Source organism: Botryllus schlosseri, chromosome 14, assembly GCF_051294905.1.
Source record: "Botryllus schlosseri isolate E-star chromosome 14, Bs_hap1, whole genome shotgun sequence".
Taxonomy (NCBI): Eukaryota; Metazoa; Chordata; class Ascidiacea; order Stolidobranchia; family Styelidae; genus Botryllus; species Botryllus schlosseri.
In genome coordinates, this window is record NC_137249.1 from 1,351,235 (window position 1) to 1,370,585 (window position 19,351).

At 41.2% G+C, this 19,351-nt stretch overlaps 1 protein-coding gene across 1 annotated transcript in view; it reads left to right on the forward strand.

Moving 5' to 3' along the window:
- Window positions 1-18,176, forward strand: part of LOC145456583 (uncharacterized) — a 37,102-nt gene extending 18,926 nt beyond the window's left edge. The window contains exons 3-21 of the mRNA XM_080334715.1: window positions 833-2,135; window positions 2,192-2,254; window positions 2,524-2,654; window positions 2,912-3,051; window positions 4,082-4,178; window positions 5,504-5,626; window positions 5,710-5,745; window positions 6,862-6,990; window positions 7,059-7,106; window positions 7,252-7,350; window positions 7,421-7,534; window positions 8,429-8,482; window positions 8,808-8,915; window positions 8,981-9,094; window positions 9,431-9,556; window positions 9,685-9,813; window positions 14,849-14,974; window positions 15,033-15,181; window positions 16,780-18,176. Of these exons, the coding sequence (XP_080190841.1) occupies window positions 833-2,135; window positions 2,192-2,254; window positions 2,524-2,654; window positions 2,912-3,051; window positions 4,082-4,178; window positions 5,504-5,626; window positions 5,710-5,745; window positions 6,862-6,990; window positions 7,059-7,106; window positions 7,252-7,350; window positions 7,421-7,534; window positions 8,429-8,482; window positions 8,808-8,915; window positions 8,981-9,094; window positions 9,431-9,556; window positions 9,685-9,813; window positions 14,849-14,974; window positions 15,033-15,181; window positions 16,780-16,875 (3,185 nt within the window). The 3' untranslated portion in view covers window positions 16,876-18,176. The remainder of the gene's footprint in view (window positions 1-832; window positions 2,136-2,191; window positions 2,255-2,523; window positions 2,655-2,911; window positions 3,052-4,081; window positions 4,179-5,503; window positions 5,627-5,709; window positions 5,746-6,861; window positions 6,991-7,058; window positions 7,107-7,251; window positions 7,351-7,420; window positions 7,535-8,428; window positions 8,483-8,807; window positions 8,916-8,980; window positions 9,095-9,430; window positions 9,557-9,684; window positions 9,814-14,848; window positions 14,975-15,032; window positions 15,182-16,779) is intronic.
- Window positions 18,177-19,351: the final 1,175 nt, after the last annotated feature.

The following is a 19,351-nucleotide window of genomic DNA, read 5'->3' on the forward strand; positions in this document are numbered from 1 at the left end:
GATTTTGAACCGATGAACGAATATAGAGTTCAACACGCAAGAAGGCGATGTATCGCTCACATATGAGTAAAACTGCTAGGGTATACGTATGTTTATTGTATAATTGCATAGCCTCAGTTTATAGTCACCAGCCAGAATAGAGAATGAGAAACGAATCGATTAGATGCAATACATTACCCATTTACAAATTGATATGATATGATACAATTCAAGCCTGCACCAACGGTTGAGGGCGATATATATATATTCGAATTCAATTTCAATAAAACAATAGGTTTGGTTAAGGTAAGAACGGAGGACAGAAATGTACATTTTGCTATTAAATTACTTTACTATACTAGTCTACGACAACGTAAGCTGTAAGCTTCGATCACTTCGCTTGCGGTCAATATATTTGCGAGAGAACAATGGAGGCTCAGTAAAACGCACGATCATTTAACGATTGGTCACTCTCACGGGTTACACCAGCGTTTCGCGAACAATCCGAACAAATGCAAGATACAGTGATTTTTATCGAAACCGATTATACTTGATGACTTGAAATTGACTCGTGAATTTTGCTCCGAGTCACGAGTCAATCCATATTTCTGATGCGCTGAGTCAAGTCAAGTCAAATCATTTTAGCAAAGCGACTCGAGTCAAGTCAAGTCATACGAAAAGGTGACTCGAGTCTGACTCGAGTCAAATCATGACTGGAGTCATCCCAACACTGATATATAGTTGTCATCAAAACACCGACACCTTGGATCGATATGACTATATTCCTCTATCGAAATCGCAAATCAGAGATCATGTCAATTCGACAATGTCAAAAACACTCGTACTATCACAGACGGTGACTGGTGCCGGCAGACGTACCCGTGGGGAGCATGGAGCACGTGCTCACGTAGCTGCGAGTCAGGAACACAAACAAGATTCCGAAAACGGAACCTTATATGCCCCGGACAAAGAAGCGAAGCAAGATCTTGCAACACGCAATGCTGTCCGGTGCATTGCTCCTGGCGAGGATGGGACGCATGGGGATCGTGTTCTAGGGCATGCGGCGGGGGGACGCGTTTCAGATATCGTGGGCATTCTACTTCATCTTGCGGTGGTAATCGATGTTACGGGTCTCGGTCGGAGAGTCAACATTGCAATACACAATGCTGCTCGACGCATTGCTCCTGGGCTGCATGGGGTGTCTGGACATCTTGCTCGAGAGAATGCGGTGGGGGCAGTCAAACGCGAAACAGGGGTCACGCTGTAACGGCATCATGTGGTGGTAACGTCTGCTCTGGATTATCTAGCGAAAATCGCAAATGTAATAACCAATGCTGCCCTCAAAACTGCTCGTGGGCCGGATGGTCGAATTGGGGAACTTGTTCCACGTCATGTGGAGGTGGTAGTCAGCTGCGGTCTAGAGCACACGCGGTTATTGCTACGTGCGGTGGCGCATCATGCTCTGGTAGTGATCACGAATCCAGAACTTGCAATGCAAATTGCTGTCCAGTGAACTGTGCTTGGGACGATTGGACAACTTGGGGCAGTTGCCCGGTGACATGCGGGGGAGGTACACAGACACGGGATAGAACAGCAAAAGTATCTGCGTTTTGCGGTGGAGCGGCCTGTTCGGGGGGAGCTTCAGATTCCCGTTCCTGTAACGCCCACTGTTGCCCAGTGGACTGCTCCTGGAATTTGTGGCAGGATTGGGGAAGTTGCTCCGTTTCTTGTGGAGGTGGGACTCAGTCTCGAAGCCGTGGGGAAGAAGTAGTCAGCTATTGTGGAGGAGAAGAGTGTGCGGGTCCGCCAACACAGCAAAGAGAATGCAACTCTCAATGCTGCCCATTGCCCTGTATGTGGAGTGAATGGTCTGCATGGGAAAGTTGTTCTGTCGCTTGCGGAGGAGGGCAGCAATACAGGAACCGCACGGTATCGCAGTCATCTTTCTGTGGCGGAGCCGAATGTACCGGGAATTCTTCGCAAACTCAAGCGTGCAATACGCAGTGCTGCCCGGTAGATTGTAAATGGAACGAATGGACACAGTGGGAGAGTTGTTCGAAATCATGCGAACGGGGAAGTCAGAGGAAAATGAGGACAATTGCAGTTCAAACCCAGTGCGGGGGCAATGAATGTATGGGGAGTGCATTTGAGGATAGGTGAGAGTCATAATGCTCGTCAAAATTATCATTTACAAATTTTGAACTGTTTGAAGGGCCTGTAATGACGTCTGTTGTCCTGTACATTGCGAATGGACGAATTGGAGTGAATGGACACAGTGAGTTATAGGCTATCTGTACATGTAGTGTTGCGTACAGAAGTTCCGCCGCGTACATATCAGTCCATGCTGCAGTTTTCTGTCGTGTTTAGTTCGTATTCAGCAAATAATAACATTGTTTTGACAGTCTACAATCCTAAAGCAGTTAATGATGCCACAATTTATTGGTGACGTTAACTATAGAGCGGTTTATACCCGCCTTATGAAGAAACATGCGATTGTGAAAACTTATTCTGGTTACTCGAGATAATATTGTATTTGTTTGACAGCTGTACAAAAACATGCGGCAATGGAACACAATCCAGGCAACGTGCGGTGGATGTGCCGCAAATGTGTCAAGGTGAAGAGTGTGTCGGGGAAAAAACTGAATCGAGAGAATGCAGCACTCAGTGTTGTCCAGGTAAGAAAAATATCGTAACTATGACATGTACAATATTGTACAGTATTACATTACAGACGCACAAAATTATGAATGACCGGCATGGTTGCTAATGATAGAATATTCGGATATCATTCGGGCCATTGTGACGCACAATATAGTTCAATATTTTTGATGCGCTGTACATAAAATGAAAAAACATATAAGCCTGTTGTAGCTCCATGGGTTTTCTTACATTCGCTGTTTGGTTTAGTTCAAAATTTGAACAAATATTTCAGTGGATTGCGTGATGAGTGTGTGGACGATATGGTCAGAGTGCTCTAACTCATGTGGAATCAAAGGATTGAAGGTTCGCAACAGAACCATCAATACATCATCTCGTTGTGGAGGGACGCCGTGCGACGAAAGGTTATCCGAGGTATTGCGTGTATAATATATTTATGCGAATATTTATGCGAATGCACAATGATGAGTGCAGACTTGGACAACTACAAAATTTCCAGCTTTCCCAAATTAGATTAAAATTACATTTAGAGCTACATAGTTTTTACCAAATTAGATTAGAATTAGAATTAGGCTACACAATTTTTCAAATTAGATTAGAATTAGAATTAGAGATACACAATTATTCCAAATCAGATTAAAATTAGAATTGAAGCTACACAGATTTTCCAAATTAGGTTGGAATTAGAATTACTGAATTCGAAAAAAACTTTGAGATTGAATGAAATTGTTGGAAATAAATACGGAAAAATCAAGTTCAGTTCTTATCAAATCACATTACGTCCCCATAACCATGAGAATAGTTAACGTATGTACACCAATCTTGGCTCGTTTTGCACTCACCAAGGTTCAGCAAGACGGGGCAACATGCGGCCAGCGATCTGCTTATGATTTTGGAAGAACGCGAAGTAAAGCATTTAGAAATGCTGAAATTGATTTCAGTTTCAAATTATTATTGTTGTTGTTTCAAAATAAGCTATTCGCCTGTACCCAACAACACTATTCCGCACCAGCGGGTTCGGCGTAGTACTAACGCATGGCTATTATTCGTTACTACTATGATTGCACGGTGTAAGTAACGAGATGGTGGCTTGGCACTGGATTTCCCTGCGCGAGAAGCATATTCTTGTCAACTCGCTGCAAAATGCCGCGGACAACAAAGTATTTTCAGGAAAACAATAAATTAGATTAGAATTAGAATTAGAACATAGGAGCATTTCACAAATTAGATTAGAATTAGAATTAGAGCATATAAACATTTCACAAATTAGTTTAGAATTAGAATTGGAGCATCGGAACATTTCACAAACTAGATTAGAATTAGATAACTGGTATTTCGCTCTGATTTAGTGAAATTAGACAACTAGAATTATCTAGTTGTCCAAGTCTGGATGAGTGTAGTGTAAACTCCGAGAGTGTGAATCTTTAACTTTTTCAAATTACAGACTGATAATTGCAACCAAATTTGTTTTAATGGCGGAGAAGTAAGACACGATGGATGTCTGTGCCAAGATGGCTGGTCTGGGACATGTTGTGAAGAAGGTTGGTCCCAAAATATAACTATAATATAGCATACAGAATTATACGTTGAATGGCATATTCATATTGAAATGAGCCCGAATATTTTCGGCTGACACTCGTCAGGGGTAATCGTCAGCAACTAGTAGAGAATTGGAAAGAACATTGTATATCAACAATCGTATCACAAAATATGACGTCATCAGCATGAAATTCGAATGAGAGCGCGTTCAATGCACTATTCCCAGGTGTCACACGAACTCCTTCTGTTGACAGAGTTTCAGTTGGTGTATTTTGATAAAAGTCGACTCCAAGGCACACAAATGGAAGCGTGAACGGCCACTCCCAATAATGCGAAATTTGTCGTCTCGATAATTATTCGCACAAATCGGATTATCGAACAGATGTTTGCCGATTGCACAATTAATGGCCTTTGATCGGTCAGCATCAAATTTGAGTGGATGAGTTAAGGGTGAGCTTTTCACCGAGCGTGATGCACGTGTTCACATAAATCACAAAAAATATCACAATTTTTTACAAAGTCAAAATCTTTTTGCAGCCTACATTTCGTTTGTATCGTAGATTTTGCACTGTCGGTGAACTCATCATTTGACATTTTACAGCTTATAGCCTACTTTATAGGCCTACCGTTCTAGTCGGCCATTTTCTGCTCATTGTGAAGCATAAACGTTCAAATGAAACAAATAGGTTCACATGGTGTTATGCTCAACGTACCGCAATATCCTAATTGAAGCAAGACTGCGTGGGCATTGCATGCTTGGTTCTTTAATCAAGAAGCGCATGATGAAAAATTGTGATGTAGACACCATTGTCAGAATGAAGCAACACGGTGTGTCGTCACCAGCAGTGTACGCACAACTTCAGTGTTCTCAGCCAACAACTGCTGCTGTTGAACGTTCGTTCGCCATTCTTGGCAAGCTATACTTTAGTAAGGACAGACACTTTCTACCCGGGAATGTGGGAAGTATCTTTCGTTGTACTACAGCAAGTTTTAATTATTTCTACCATAATGCGTGATGTAACTACTGAAATTCTGCATAGGGCTGGATTTCGTTAAAACAAAGTTTTTTCATGTAAAAACTTATCAGTTTTTGAGTCAAAAATTTTATTTTCAGGCCAAACTACTTTGTAAGGACAGACAGTTCCGACCAGAAATGAAGATAAGTAGTGCAATTCCAACATTATGTGGGAAAAATCTAATTTGCATACGTTAGGTCAAAATTTGGTCAAAATTAAGTTTTCTAAGGGCCAAAAATGTCATAATTCTTATATTTTAGGTCAAAATCTTGCCCTAGTCAATATATAGCATAACGCTGTCTGAAATCCAGATGTCGACGAATGTTTACTTGAGCTCCACAATTGTCACGAAGATGGATCGTGCGTCAACAGAGACGGTCACTTCACATGTCAGTGTAATCCTGGGTATTATGGAGACGGTATCAATTGTGAAGGTAGGAAAATAAAGCGGTGCACGATGTATATTTATCGCCCGAAACCGCGGAGTTATCACCTTGCCCTCGTTTCTATATCGCAGATTTTGACGAATGCATGGATTACGATACCAGTGCAGGTAAGCGTCTTTAACGTGGGGCGATTAATGTAACGAATTTAGTCTACTTCGATTACTTCTGAAACTCGTGATTACAGAAAAATCGGGCAATAGTCAAAAACAATTACACGGAAATGTAATCACGATGTCATATTTTCCCTTCTTCAAACTCAAGATCAACTCATATTCGAAGATTTGTTTAACTATTGAGACGAATTTTGCAAAATTTCGACAGTTATGAAATCACTTGTTTATTACATCACAAAATAATATCCATTTTGCAATGTAAAGAACTAAGCTACACCAGAAATTTAAAAAAATCATTTTGTTGCTGTTGTTGGTATTTGTTGTACTATAGATGTCATCTTTCATCTACCTAAGTCTTATCATGATTAAATTCACCTCGGCGTCACAAATCCAACTTTTCAGGAGCTTGTAATCACCCCCCTCCCCCCAAAAAAATATGAACTCAGCTACAACCACCGACAATATCAGAGTTGTTTGTTTGTTTTTGGGGTATTCATGGTGTTTGTCGACTACTATGGTCATTTACACCAGGCCGATATTCTTGTTATTTTCCGTAACTGCCGACTTATAGCACGGCCCACCTCTAGGCTTTTTGTAAGACACCGCTGACGCGGATGAAGTGGCGAGGAGGAGCCTAGGTAAACCTCCAACACTTAGATATCGGAATTCGGAAGTCGACCTCGGTCGGACTCGAACCCGCACCCATTGGTGTTGCAGCCGCGGATTATACCACTGCGCTATCTCGCCACAATATCAGAGTTCTTGATCTGGACGCTCGTCGCTGCCGATCTGCATGTTATTGAGTATATCTATGGTATGGTCACTGAAAATTTTTGTTTCTAGAACTTGTGCCGAAATTTCTTTCAAAAATCACAGAAACACGGTAAACGTGAAAAAATAGTCGGCCATTCACACCAAATTTTAACCAACGTTAGAATATCCACTGCAGCACATGGTGTACAAATTTCAGAAAGATTGCTTTCCTAGTATTAAAGTTACAGATGTATGACTGAACTTCCAATTCAAGGGGTAGCTTAGCCAATGAAGATTTACCGCGCATACCAATTTTCCTACGAATTGAGGAAATAACGAATTGGACCAAATTATTAGAATACCAGGAAGCTATGCAAGAGCAATATGGTCCTGTATGTCATGATGACGCAGAATGCATCAATACGTATGGTAGCTACAAATGTGAATGTACGAGGGGATATGAAGGAGATGGGGAAGTTTGTCAAGGTAAGCTATATACAGATGAAGTGGAATTTCAGCTGTTTACCGTTCGTGTAACATCCGTGAATTTGCAGATATTGATGAATGTGCGATGGCTCTGGGAACGGGATCGCATACAGCAGGTGAGCGCATGGAATCGTTTCGATTCCAGACTTCAGATGTCGCGTGTAGTGACTGCTTGCAAATTACAACACTAAAACTTCCTTCCACGAGACATGTGAGTCAGTTAACTATATTGTCTCACTATAAATACTCTATCCGATTTAGTGATACCGTGCGATGGCAACGCTTCCTGTAAAAATACACCAGGAAGCTTTTACTGCATCTGCAACCAAGGTTTCGTTGGAGATGGCGAAACGTGCAAAGGTTACACTATAAGATGTTTTTTTCAAAATCCATCAAATCATTGAATCACTTAATGCGTCATTATTTGCAGAGACAAACGAATGCAATTCTGGTCCGTGTCAAAATGGTGGGAAGTGTACCGATGAACTCCGAGGATTCAGCTGCCTTTGCACGGGAGGGTTTGAAGGGGAATTGTGCCAAAGAGGTTCGCCATTGAATAGCTGCGTTTTGTGAACGGGTAACGAGTGGACCAAACATTTTAAATGCGGGGAATGGGCAAGATGAAGTACTTTGAACCGCGTTAACATCCGAACTTCGCATATATTCAATGTCACACCTTCACTTCTATTCCATGTGTCCACACGGAACTGCCACACTAATTATCATGCATGAAACGATCAAGCTTAACCAATTCAATATTAGTATCTCCCGTCAGCGGAGGAGTAAGCAAAAAAATCACATCAAGCCTATGAAAGCATGGGACGGCATAAAAGCGGTGGGAGTGAAAAGCATATGTTTTTTTTCGAGTTTATTACAGCTCTGGAAAAAATCACCGTTGAAGTAAGATGAATCCTGCGCAGAATTATTAGAATCTGTATCTGATTTTACTTTTCATATCAAATTGCTGAGAATATACTCGATCTGTCTCTCACTATCTGTACTTTTGAATGACGTGCGCGGTTGTTGTACTACTGCACGCAGACGTCGGGAATGAGAGACAGTTCAGTAAATATGATATTGGATCATGATAATACAATGCCGTGCTCCAAGCGCACATGAGACGGGTTCGTAACATTCCGATCATGGATACTATTTTGCTTATCGAATGGAGGCACTGTATTACAAATTCGTTTCTTACACGAAATTTATGCCTGTCTATTTCATAATACCAAACCGCATCATAATGAATAAATAGCACTTTATCTTTGGCTCAAAGGTGCCTATTTCAATAATTCAGATATTGACGAGTGCATGATGGGTGGTGGTATTCCATTTAATCACAGCGGCACCAGCATTATAAGTTTCTAAACAATGAAGTCGAGAATAACTTTGACTTATTTGGTTTCACAGTAGCCAATTTCGGTTCCTTTCTATTCAGATCTGGACGAATGCGAAAAAATGAAGGACATCAGTCATTCTAATAAAAGTACAGGTACTGCAGCATTCATAGCGTAGATATTCTGGCGGTATCGCCGTGTAAATATCTATACATGTGAATTACATCTGAGAAACACTGTCCCACGTGCTCGCGGGTTGGCAGTGGTGGATATCCCGAATTCGGCCAGATTTAATACTCCGAGGGACGATACTCACACTGAAATGGGGGAAACGAATTGCCACATTTATCGCGCTCCCCCGTAGTCAAGAACACGACTTGAATCTGCTTACACAAAATTGCAACATATTCTGGCAGACAACATGTCGTCGCACTAATAGGTAGTCAATCAATAATATTTAAATTGATAAAATATATTAAGGTTTGCAAATCGCATCATGCGGCACAAACGCCACATGTTTCAACCTGCAAGGCAGTTATGATTGCCGATGCGACAGAGGATACCAGGGATCTGGTTTCCAATGCGAGGGTGCGTAAGTCTGTCGAGACGGTTCCAGTCGCCCGGTATATTTATTTGTTCGTAATTTCATTCAGAAATCGATGAATGTGCTTCCACGCCATGCAGACACGGTGGAACATGTGTTGACCAACTGGATAAATTTTTGTGTCGCTGTCCGGTTGGGTATCGCGGACATTTTTGCGAGAGAGGTATTCTAAAGCAAGGCGTATTGATGGGTTTGTGATTGAATCTGATATACCTAGATGTGATCAAAGTAGTCAACGTTGCTACTCAAGTTGAAGTGGAAGTAGCGATATACAAGTAAAAGTTTGTAATTTTACCTATATATGAAAACTGTTCTGTAGAAGTGGACGCAATCAAGCAACTTGACCACTTGAGTAAGTAGATAGTGCTATAGTAGGAAAAATCCACTTTGAGTACTCCAAAAAAGTAGAAACACTTCTTTATTGACCACCCTGACTATATCTGAATACGTTTTCGAGGTGAAGCATAGAAAGTCGATTAAAATCGGATGCTTTTCACAGATATTGACGAGTGCAACGAAGCCATCCACGACTGTCAATCCGAGTATGGACGTTGCATCAATACAAATGGCTCCCACACTTGCGAATGCCTTCAAGGATTCTCGGGAGACGGAAACGCATGCACAGGTATTCCGAAATATAGCGAAAGTCGCCCATTTGATAAGTTGTCAATTATACAATGACTTTCGTGGGACAAATTGGAAACCGGGCGTGGCGAAAACAGAAGCACGTTATGAATGATATCTGTTTGATAGATATTGACGAATGTAGCGCAGAAACTCATGAATGCGACGCAACCGGCAACAGCGAATGTAGGAACACAATTGGCGGCTACTTGTGCGAGTGTGAAACCGGCTACGAAAGTGAAAAGGATGAATGCAAAGGTAAGCACTAGGGATGGTGGGAACGCGAGGTTCACGTTCGTGTTTTGTGTGTGAACCTAGGAAATTTGGAGGTTCGCGTTCACAGACGAACCTTGGTAGGTTCTGCGCAGTGCACGTTGAACCTTTTTCTGTATTACCAATTTTCATGTCATTATAATGTATCTTTGGATAAAATTCTTTGCTTTTAGTGGCGATTGCAGCATGAAAAGAAACCTATAGCACTGAACGAGCATGCACCTTGCCAATTTCAAAAATTATTTGCTCGAATGTTTGCTCGGAATATTCAGATTTCCGTTTGTGAATCTTTAGTGACTATCTGCCGTGAGCTTTGCCCACAACAACGCAATAGCAAGAACGAAACACACTGCAAGTAGTAAGTCAGCGAATTGTGTTTAGTCAACCAATCAATTATTGACATCAACGAAATTGTTATGGAGAAAGCATCGATGTCTTATGTAAAATATTCATCACGCGTACGGAATATATCTTGATTTGATATCCTTATTGGACACCCAATTACGGTATTGGCTACTGTATGACTTGATTTTCAGATAATATTTGGCGCAAGTACAGAAACCGGTGTTTCACTCTTGACAGTACATCTGTCGGTTCTAGCTGAGTCAACGTTAAAATTTCGTTGGCAAAGCGACGGAAGATATTGATTTTGTGGAATTATTATTACATTTGATTGTTCCAGTGGATACATTAGGTGAAGTGAAGTCATCATTGGGGCATAATGTGGCCCGAGTGGTCGCTAGTTATTATGTACATTAATATATTAGTCTACTTTATGGACATGTAGGGTTAGGATAGCGAAGATGACGTCACGTGACGTCATAGGTTCACGTTCGCGTTCACACAGAACCTTTCAGAGGTTCACACCATCCCTAGTAAGCACTGTGCCTCCTAAGCCTTTGCTTGGATGCGCCTAGCCATGCTGCAGCGACAGAGGTCCCTCAGTCAAGTTATTGTATATCTATTCCAGGGTGTGCAATATTATTTCGTAAATTACTCATTCATTGAATACATTCATTTTTACGGATAACAGAAACTTAAAATATTTTGAAAAAGTAAAGTAAGTATTACAACAAGCCCTATATTTTTTCTTAATGCTTGAGCAAGCTTGGTCTACACTTGAACTACTAACTCGTGTTGTGCTAATGGTTTTACGCTGCATCCATTTCTACGTAAAACTATAGTTGCTCGTGCCTATATTAAGTTCATGGCGCACCTGACCTTACTAACGATAAGCGTCACTCTTTCTTTCCATAACATTAATAAGCGTTATTTGTTACATTTTAGTCAAGTACCGTAATTTTCCATACATAATACGCCCCAAGTGTATAATACGCACCCTGAAAATGGCATGTAGATTATGGGTAAGTACAACACACGCGCGTCCACGTCGTCCAAATATCATATGATCGACCGAAAAGATCATCGCTCTATCAAATATGCCGGACCTGATGTGTGGAACAGTATCCCGCCGGCCATCCGACAGTCGACGAGCATGTCCACATTCAAGTCGAAATACAAGCAATTACTACTAAATAAATACAGTCCATCCTCAAGATTACCGGACCACGACTGACCAATCGATCTCGCTTCCCATGACATGCCGCCCTATTTATTGTCGCTTTCTTCTTCTATACTATCTTCTTAACTTTCATTCAGTGTGCATGCCTCCTCTTTACATCGCCTAGGCCAAGGTGGGTGTCAGATTCCATAGACTGCTCCTTGTCGCTTCGACACCTTCCTGTCTTTTCATTGTATCGCATTTTTATGTGGTGTATTGAACTGATAAAATTGCTAATAAACCAATGATGATGATGATGTACCCAATACCCATCTAGTACGCACCCATGCACGAGCAGTACATGTAGTACACTGTACAGTACATGCGTAAATGCCGATTGTACAAGCTTCTCTTGTTGACGAACTTACGCGTATAAGTTACCAGCGTTGGTTACGTTTTAATATTACGGTAGCTGAATTCGATTACGCAGGTTGAAGTCTGCTCGCGGCGATTCGATGTCATTCTGTTTTGCAATATCATAACGATCGCTAATAATCATTCATGACATTTGGCATAATAAGTCGTAATATTAGTATCGAATGCTGTTCCAAGTTTATCACTGAACTATGTTGGTGGTAACTTCGTTTCCTAAGTCGAGTGAGAGCTGACTCGCCCCTTATCGCGAACAGATTTTACACAAAACCGGTATTGGTCTCTATTGATTTTAACGACGCTCCATATTTAGATCGGTCATGACTCATGAGCGTTTGGGCGGTATGTTGACACTCAATGATTAGGGCAGTAATTTCGTTATCGAGGTCGAGTATGGTAGAGATGTACGCTGATCTGACACATAGGCTAACTACCGCATTTCGGATTTCACGCAAAAGCCGGTGTTGGTCTATGCTAATTTTAACTGTGTTTCATACTGTAATAGGTGATGAGATGATGATCTCATGAAACAGTTTACTAAGATTCTCGGTTGCATTCAAATATTTACTTTATTTTATATTCTCCAATGTCAATTTCACCGTGAAATTGTGGCCTTCAAGCCCTTTGCTTACAACCCCCTGCCAAGCGCAATAGCTAGTTCGTTTTCGATGACGGCTAACAGCTATGATCACTTGATCAGCCTATTCCTCAATATATTTTACTCAAAATTAGGTGTTTTTACGCAAGACTCGGCCCTTATCAGCCTGGAAATTGCCCATTGATCTAATTGTACGCGGGAGGAAAGCGCATTCTTACACTTTTCCCAACGTATTTCGATAAAAACGAATGGCTGACTAATCAGTTAGGATAAGGACGCCTTGTCATACACTTTAACACTGTTGGCGCCAGGGGCTGTGTCTCTAGCTCGACCGAAATTTGGTATCGTGATCTTAAGCATGTGGTCGACTGCAAACCGTTACTCGATATTACCCGATGGTCGACATTGCTCGGCTCGAGCTGACTTGTTTATATTCTAATGCATCTTTTTCCGCCAGAATACAATATTGTGCAGTCATTCAGACAATTAAAATCGCGTGCACCCCTTGCCCCACCACCCGATATTGTCACGAGTCGCCACTGCTAATTGTATTAAATGTGGAAGGCTGCATAATTTTCCTTATACTGCCGTAAATTGGCCACCTCTCGACGAAAGAATCGATACTGGGGTTATAGCTAGACACTCTTCAAAAATGACTTTTTTTCTCAAATCGTACTGGCTACTTGATAAAATTGTTAGGTTACCTAATTTAAGCCTACACACAGAATTTGGTTCAATTCCAGCCAGTAACCGCTTTGCTACAGGAGAAGAAAGTTTCTATTTATTATATTAAACTTAATAATAAAAAATTTGAAAATTTTCTGTTCACCCCATGAACGTGTAAGACTGTCTATAGAAACGATGCTCACCAAATTTGGTTCAATTCCAACCAGTGGAAGCGGAGTAATTGCCGTCGAAAAATTTGGATTTGAATAAAATAGTATTTACGGTGAGCACCACTAAAATAAATAAACAAAGAATCGGTCACCGTAAATACTATTTTATTCAAATCCAAATTTTTCGACGGCAATAACTCCGCTTCCACTGGTTGGAATTGAACCAAATTTGGTGAGCATCGTTTCTATAGACAGCCTAACACTTTCATGGGGTGAACAGAAAATTTTCAAATTTTTTATCATTCATTTTTATATAATAAATAGAAACTTTCTTCTCCTGTAGCAAAGCGGTTACTGGCTGGAATTGAACCAAATTTTGTGTGTAGGCTTAAATTAGGTAACCTAACAATTTTATCAAGTATCCAGTACGATTTGTGAAAAAAAGTCATTTTTGCAGAGCCCTACTAGACACGGGGCTTACTGGAAAGCTATCTCCTCGTAAAGCTTGGTCTTGGGGAACCCGAAGTCGTTTTTCAAGCGTCTCGGCCATGGCAGTGGGGGGCCATTGCACGTCAAGGCAATATGCCCATTCATACAGCAAATTATTCGTCCGTGGAATGATAGTACCATGGCCGAAACCGTATCAGCGAGTGGGGAATATTGATATTGGGCACAGGATAATATCTTACTTCGAACAAGACAACAATATGTTTAAACTGGAATCAATTTCCGCATTTCAAAATGCTTTACCAAGCGCTCTTACGAAATATCAAATCAGCTCACGGACCGCAAAATATGACATCGAGGGTCGCGTGTTGTTGACCCCTGCTCGTGTCGATTGTAGATAGATAGGACTCAAAGCTTGCGAGGCCCGAGACGCGATAGTTCAGGCCTGCGACGATATCTTGCGCAACAGGCTTATTTCAGATGAGATTGCTCAATGCTCAGGCCAACGATTATATCGTGTGCACCAGGCCTATTGTTGATGCGATTGTTCAGGCCTATTGTTGACGCAATAAATCAGGCCAGCGAAGATTGCGCGCGTGTGCAGCAATCATTGACCTAATTTCGCTCGCGTACAAATGGCCAACCAACCAGCACTGATACGAATTACTGAGCAGAATGGCTGAATGTGATGTGCGATTGACAACAAATAGGAAGAAAGGTGTGAATTCGTGTTTTATTTCGAGGGAGATTTTTTTTTAAAGAATTGTTGTACCCATACAAAATGCGCACCCCCGATTTTGGTACAAAAAATCGGTAAAATTATACATGGAAAATTACGGGTAGCCAGAAGAATTTTCTTTTACCTATCTCTTAAGAGTCAGCATAAAAACCGATCGAGACGTATCTTGAAAATTACTATTAAGGTGAATAAATCTTATACTTTTTGACTTTAGTGTTGACATGTCTTCTACGTGTTCCTGAGTATCATCAACGAGTACTTTGAAAACCTTTAGAGCACGGACCCGCAACAAAGATGGAGCTTATGATTTCCGAACAAGTCCGTCGCCACAAAAATCGACCATTTCCTTTGTTTGATTCAGGAGAGATGTACTGTACATTGTACAATGCATATGCACTGGCACAGTACACACTGAATCTGATTATCTGATTTAAAATACGTTCCTACAACATTCAATTCATATACAGACGTTGACGAATGTCTGATTGGAAATCACGAGTGCACGGGACTCTTTAAACAATGCGTCAATACAATGGGCGGGTATGAATGTGAATGCGTTGCGCCATTGAGCACAAAAAATGGAAAATGCGAAGGTAAACGGCATTTCTACAAGCTTTCCGTGCAACGTAAATCCGACTTCGGTTATTCTAGAGCCAGTTCCTGTCGTGCCGCCCTACACCAATAAAGATTCAAGCGTTCGGACAAAGATGAAGAAGAACATCATCAAAAAGGCAACCGTGCTGGTCATTGCGATACTGAGTGGCATTCTGCTTTTGGCAACTTTAGTACTTATTGTAAAGGTATGAATAGCAATCGGTTACGGCACTGTTTGTAATGTATGGTTGTAGCGGTCGATGCAACGACTTGTTGCAAGACACGCTGGCATAGTGCTTGATTGGAGTCGACGCTACGGCTACAGTTCCTGCTGTACGCACTAGCCGACTGACTAATGACCGCTCTGAGTTCTCTTGCAATTCTGATCACACTCGCATATCCAAGGAGCTTTCTTTAATAGCACAGAACAGCCAAATAGCAGTAAGTAGTGATCAGAAACTTGTAGATTTACCAGGATCAAATCATACAGCATGTGCTTCGCAGACTTCTTCGTCAATAAAATTATAAGGTCGGTAGAGACGAGGTTGGATGCAGGGGTGCGTGAGAAGATTATTGGCACCCCGCTGGGACGGACAGCTGTTACAACGGTGTTTCGGCGTCTACGGTCACATCACATATATAACATTCTGGCTATTTAACTCTCAGTTTAAGGCACAGGCGACTGGAATTTCAGAACCAAGTGGAGTTGTTGCGGCGGTGGAGCATATACCATAAGCTTACCATATTTTGGAAATCTAAAAAGAGGACACTTTTTCAGAAATTTGAGACTTGCAATACCGGAGAAGAATTCTCAAAAACCGGTGAATTTTTCCCACTTTGTAATCGGTTGACTAAAAAAAAGGTCATCTTTTCCGCTCAGATATCAAAATACTGTTTTTCTTTCCGCATCGCTAGGTGGATGACTAAAAAAAGGTCATTTTTCCGCCCACAGCTCAAATCACCGTTTTTCACTCTGAAATAACCGCCGGAGAGTCACTTCTGAGCTAATATACGCCATATCACTAGGGCTGGGCAAAATCGAGTACTTGAGTGATTCGATTCTGAATCACGTATTAAAGCTTCGAGTCGAGTCGAGTATTCGAGTATCACTAATTATGACGTCACAACAGAATGTACTAGGTCAGAGTTCAAATATGTGCCTTTTATGCCACCACAAAGAACACAATGCCTGTTATCCGTCACATTGTTTTTTCGATCATACCGATTGCATTGCACTTCTTGGCAATGTTGTGGGATGATCATGACTTGAGAAATGTGTTATTTCCAGTAACGTTTGTAGCTTTGTTCTATGTCTAGTATGCTGCGACACGGTCAATCAAGGTTTTACGGCTTCCTCAGTGGAAAATAGTATCAAAACGATAATTATCGTTAGTAAATTAACTTTCAGTTGCGATGAGCGTACAATTTCAGTACTCGAAAAAATCGTCTTTTACTACTCGACTCGAATCATTGAAATTAATACTCGATTCAGATTCGAGTACTCGAATCATTGTGCCCAGCCCTACATATCACTCGCAATTTGCTCCAATTCTGACCTCAATTTTCAAAAAAGAGGAGAAAATCTCAAAAAAGAGGACAAAAGGGCGTCCTCCAAGGACACTTTCAAAAAAGTCAAAAAAGAGGACAAATCCTCTTAAAAGAGGACGTATGGTAACCCTAATATACCACCCAGATGCTACGAAAATGTGGAATATGACTTGGCACGTTGTATATCTGTTGAACTGTCCAGAAATGATTTGGAAGTCGATTGGAATGCCTTTTGTAAAATATTGATATTTTACAGGCGAAAATTCGAAAGTCAGTGCGTGCTGCGGAACCACGGGGGGATACTCATTTCGCATATCGAATCTCAACAGACAAGGAAGATATAAACCTGTAAAAGGCATTCGCCTACAGGCCTATGGAGAATTAACATTCATGCTGCGATGATAAATCCATTATATATATTTACTTATAAGGCAATTCAAATCTTTCTCAATCATGCTAGAATGTTGGGATCAAGTCACTACCTTCGAGTCACGAGTCATTGCACATTTTAACTCGAGTCAAGTCAAGTCACGAGTCAAGTCACAATTGAAGTCAAACGGATTTTCCGAAGTACGAGGCATAATTGCGTCATGGCATTTTGATAGCTGTTTTAAAGTTGCCATTTAATTGGAATCGAGGAACGAATGTTAAATAAATATGCAAAAAAAGGCTTCGTATCGCTCACGCATACGTAGACCTGCTAAACTACCTGAGTAACTATATAGCCTCAATCTATAATTATCAGCCAAAATAAATACGAAACCTCAGAAAGTTGAAACGAATTGATATGATGTAATGCACTAGCCACCTACACATCTGTGGGATAGGCCTGCAATTTAAACCTGCGGCGATGGGCGACGAGTAATATAAACTTATTAACTTCGTTAATATTCGATTCAAATCATACACTAGGTTTGGTTAAGGTGGGTTCCGACCACAGTGAGCATTCTATAGAAAAGAGATATATACTTTGCCATTAGATTACATCACTACTAGGTTAGTTTACGAGCTCCGATCACTTTGTTTGCGGTCAATATATTTGTGATCGAACAATAGAGGCTCATTAAAGCGAAAAATCATTGACTGATTGCTCACTCTCACAGGTCACACCAGCGCATCGAAAACAATCCGAATATATGCAGGATCAGCCATTTTTATCGACACCGTTACCTTATGACTTAAAATTGACTCGTAAATTTTGCTCTGAGTCAAGTCATTTTTGCAAAGTGACTCGAGTCAAGTCAATTCATACGAGAAAAGTGACTCGAGTCATCCCAACATTGTACTAGGGTGCGCTAAGCAAATTTCCATGATATCCCTGCATATAGGCCAGTCACATATCAAAATCGTACAGAATAGCATCGAATCCATGCCCAAATAACAACATAATAGGGCTGTGGTGCTGTGCGATTTGTTTCCAGTATGCAATAAGTTGTCCGTCAAACTCATACCGATTGGATACCGGACGGTTCACAGAACAGTTCCATGTTTCCGCCAATCCGAGCAAATAATGGCACATTTCAACGTTTCAACATCAGTTAGCTTATGTCTTGAACATTTGGTATTGTAAAGTGTATACGATTAACATTTTCATTCCTATTCCATAATGTTTTTTTCGTTTGTCGCATCATATATATAATCATACACTTGCAATCGAGTTTTATTGGGGTATCACTGTCCGAAGTCCAGTCTGCCTATCGCGATCAACAGAGCTGTGAAACGCAAACATTTTCACGTCTTTATAGATACGATCTGCAAGATCACTACTGACAAGCTTACAAAACAAATTTGATTTCATCCGGTGTCAGCCAAGTAAGGCACACGTGTAACAATAATGTAGCTAAAGTCAAAGAATTCTACCGGTCAATTGTGGGCCGATGCAGGATTCACGACTAAATAATGGCAGCCTAGGATGTAAAATACCATAGATATACACTGCACACAACTCATCGACAATCTAACCCAGTGGTTCCCAAACTTTTTCGGTGTCAGGGCCAAATTTAGAATTTCAGACCACGTTCGGGGCCGCACGAATACCAGGGCAATTAAACGGACCCAAAATGTCATAAAAATATGAAAATTGGCATTGTTCCGATCATTCAGTTGACGCCGTTAGCCATTGTTATGGTCATTGTGTTGCTGCGCTCCCATTGTTCAGAACAGTCGACCTTTGGAGGCTATTTCGGAGTAGTTTTATTGCCCTGGCGAGATTTCAATTTGCATTTTTGGAATCAGTGCGAAACTAGCTTTCGATAAAGACCGGACCTATCAAATTATGCGGACGCTTCGGTCGTGTGCTGTAGGACTACCAATTATGCTGCTTTAGGGGCGATTTAGTGAGTCTGGTTTCATGGCCTAGACGCGCAAGCGCGAAAATTTTCTGTAATTCATGATTGAATCGGTCAACATGATCGGGAATTGCATATATACTGCCATCAATTTTTATCCTCTCTCTGCTCACGTTTCAGTTTTACAGGTATAGAGCCGAGGGAAGTGTGTTTGAAAAGGTAGGGCCCCTCGATAATAATTAAACATCTTCGGGCGTATATACCCGTTGGCAGGAACGAAAAAGCACTTCGTCAGCCCCCCGCACTTCTTCATCCCCCCCCCCAAAAAATAGTAAACTTGGGTCTTGGGCCCCCATAGGGGGATAAACCTATCCCTATCACCTTCTTCGCTTTTGCCACGAAACTATAGTTGTACTGTGAAGTGAGCCAGCGCGAAGCCGAACATTTCGATAATTCATGATAAAATCGGTCAATATGATCGAGAATTGCATATATATTGCTATCAATTTCTTGTCCTCGCTGCACACGTAATCAGATTTA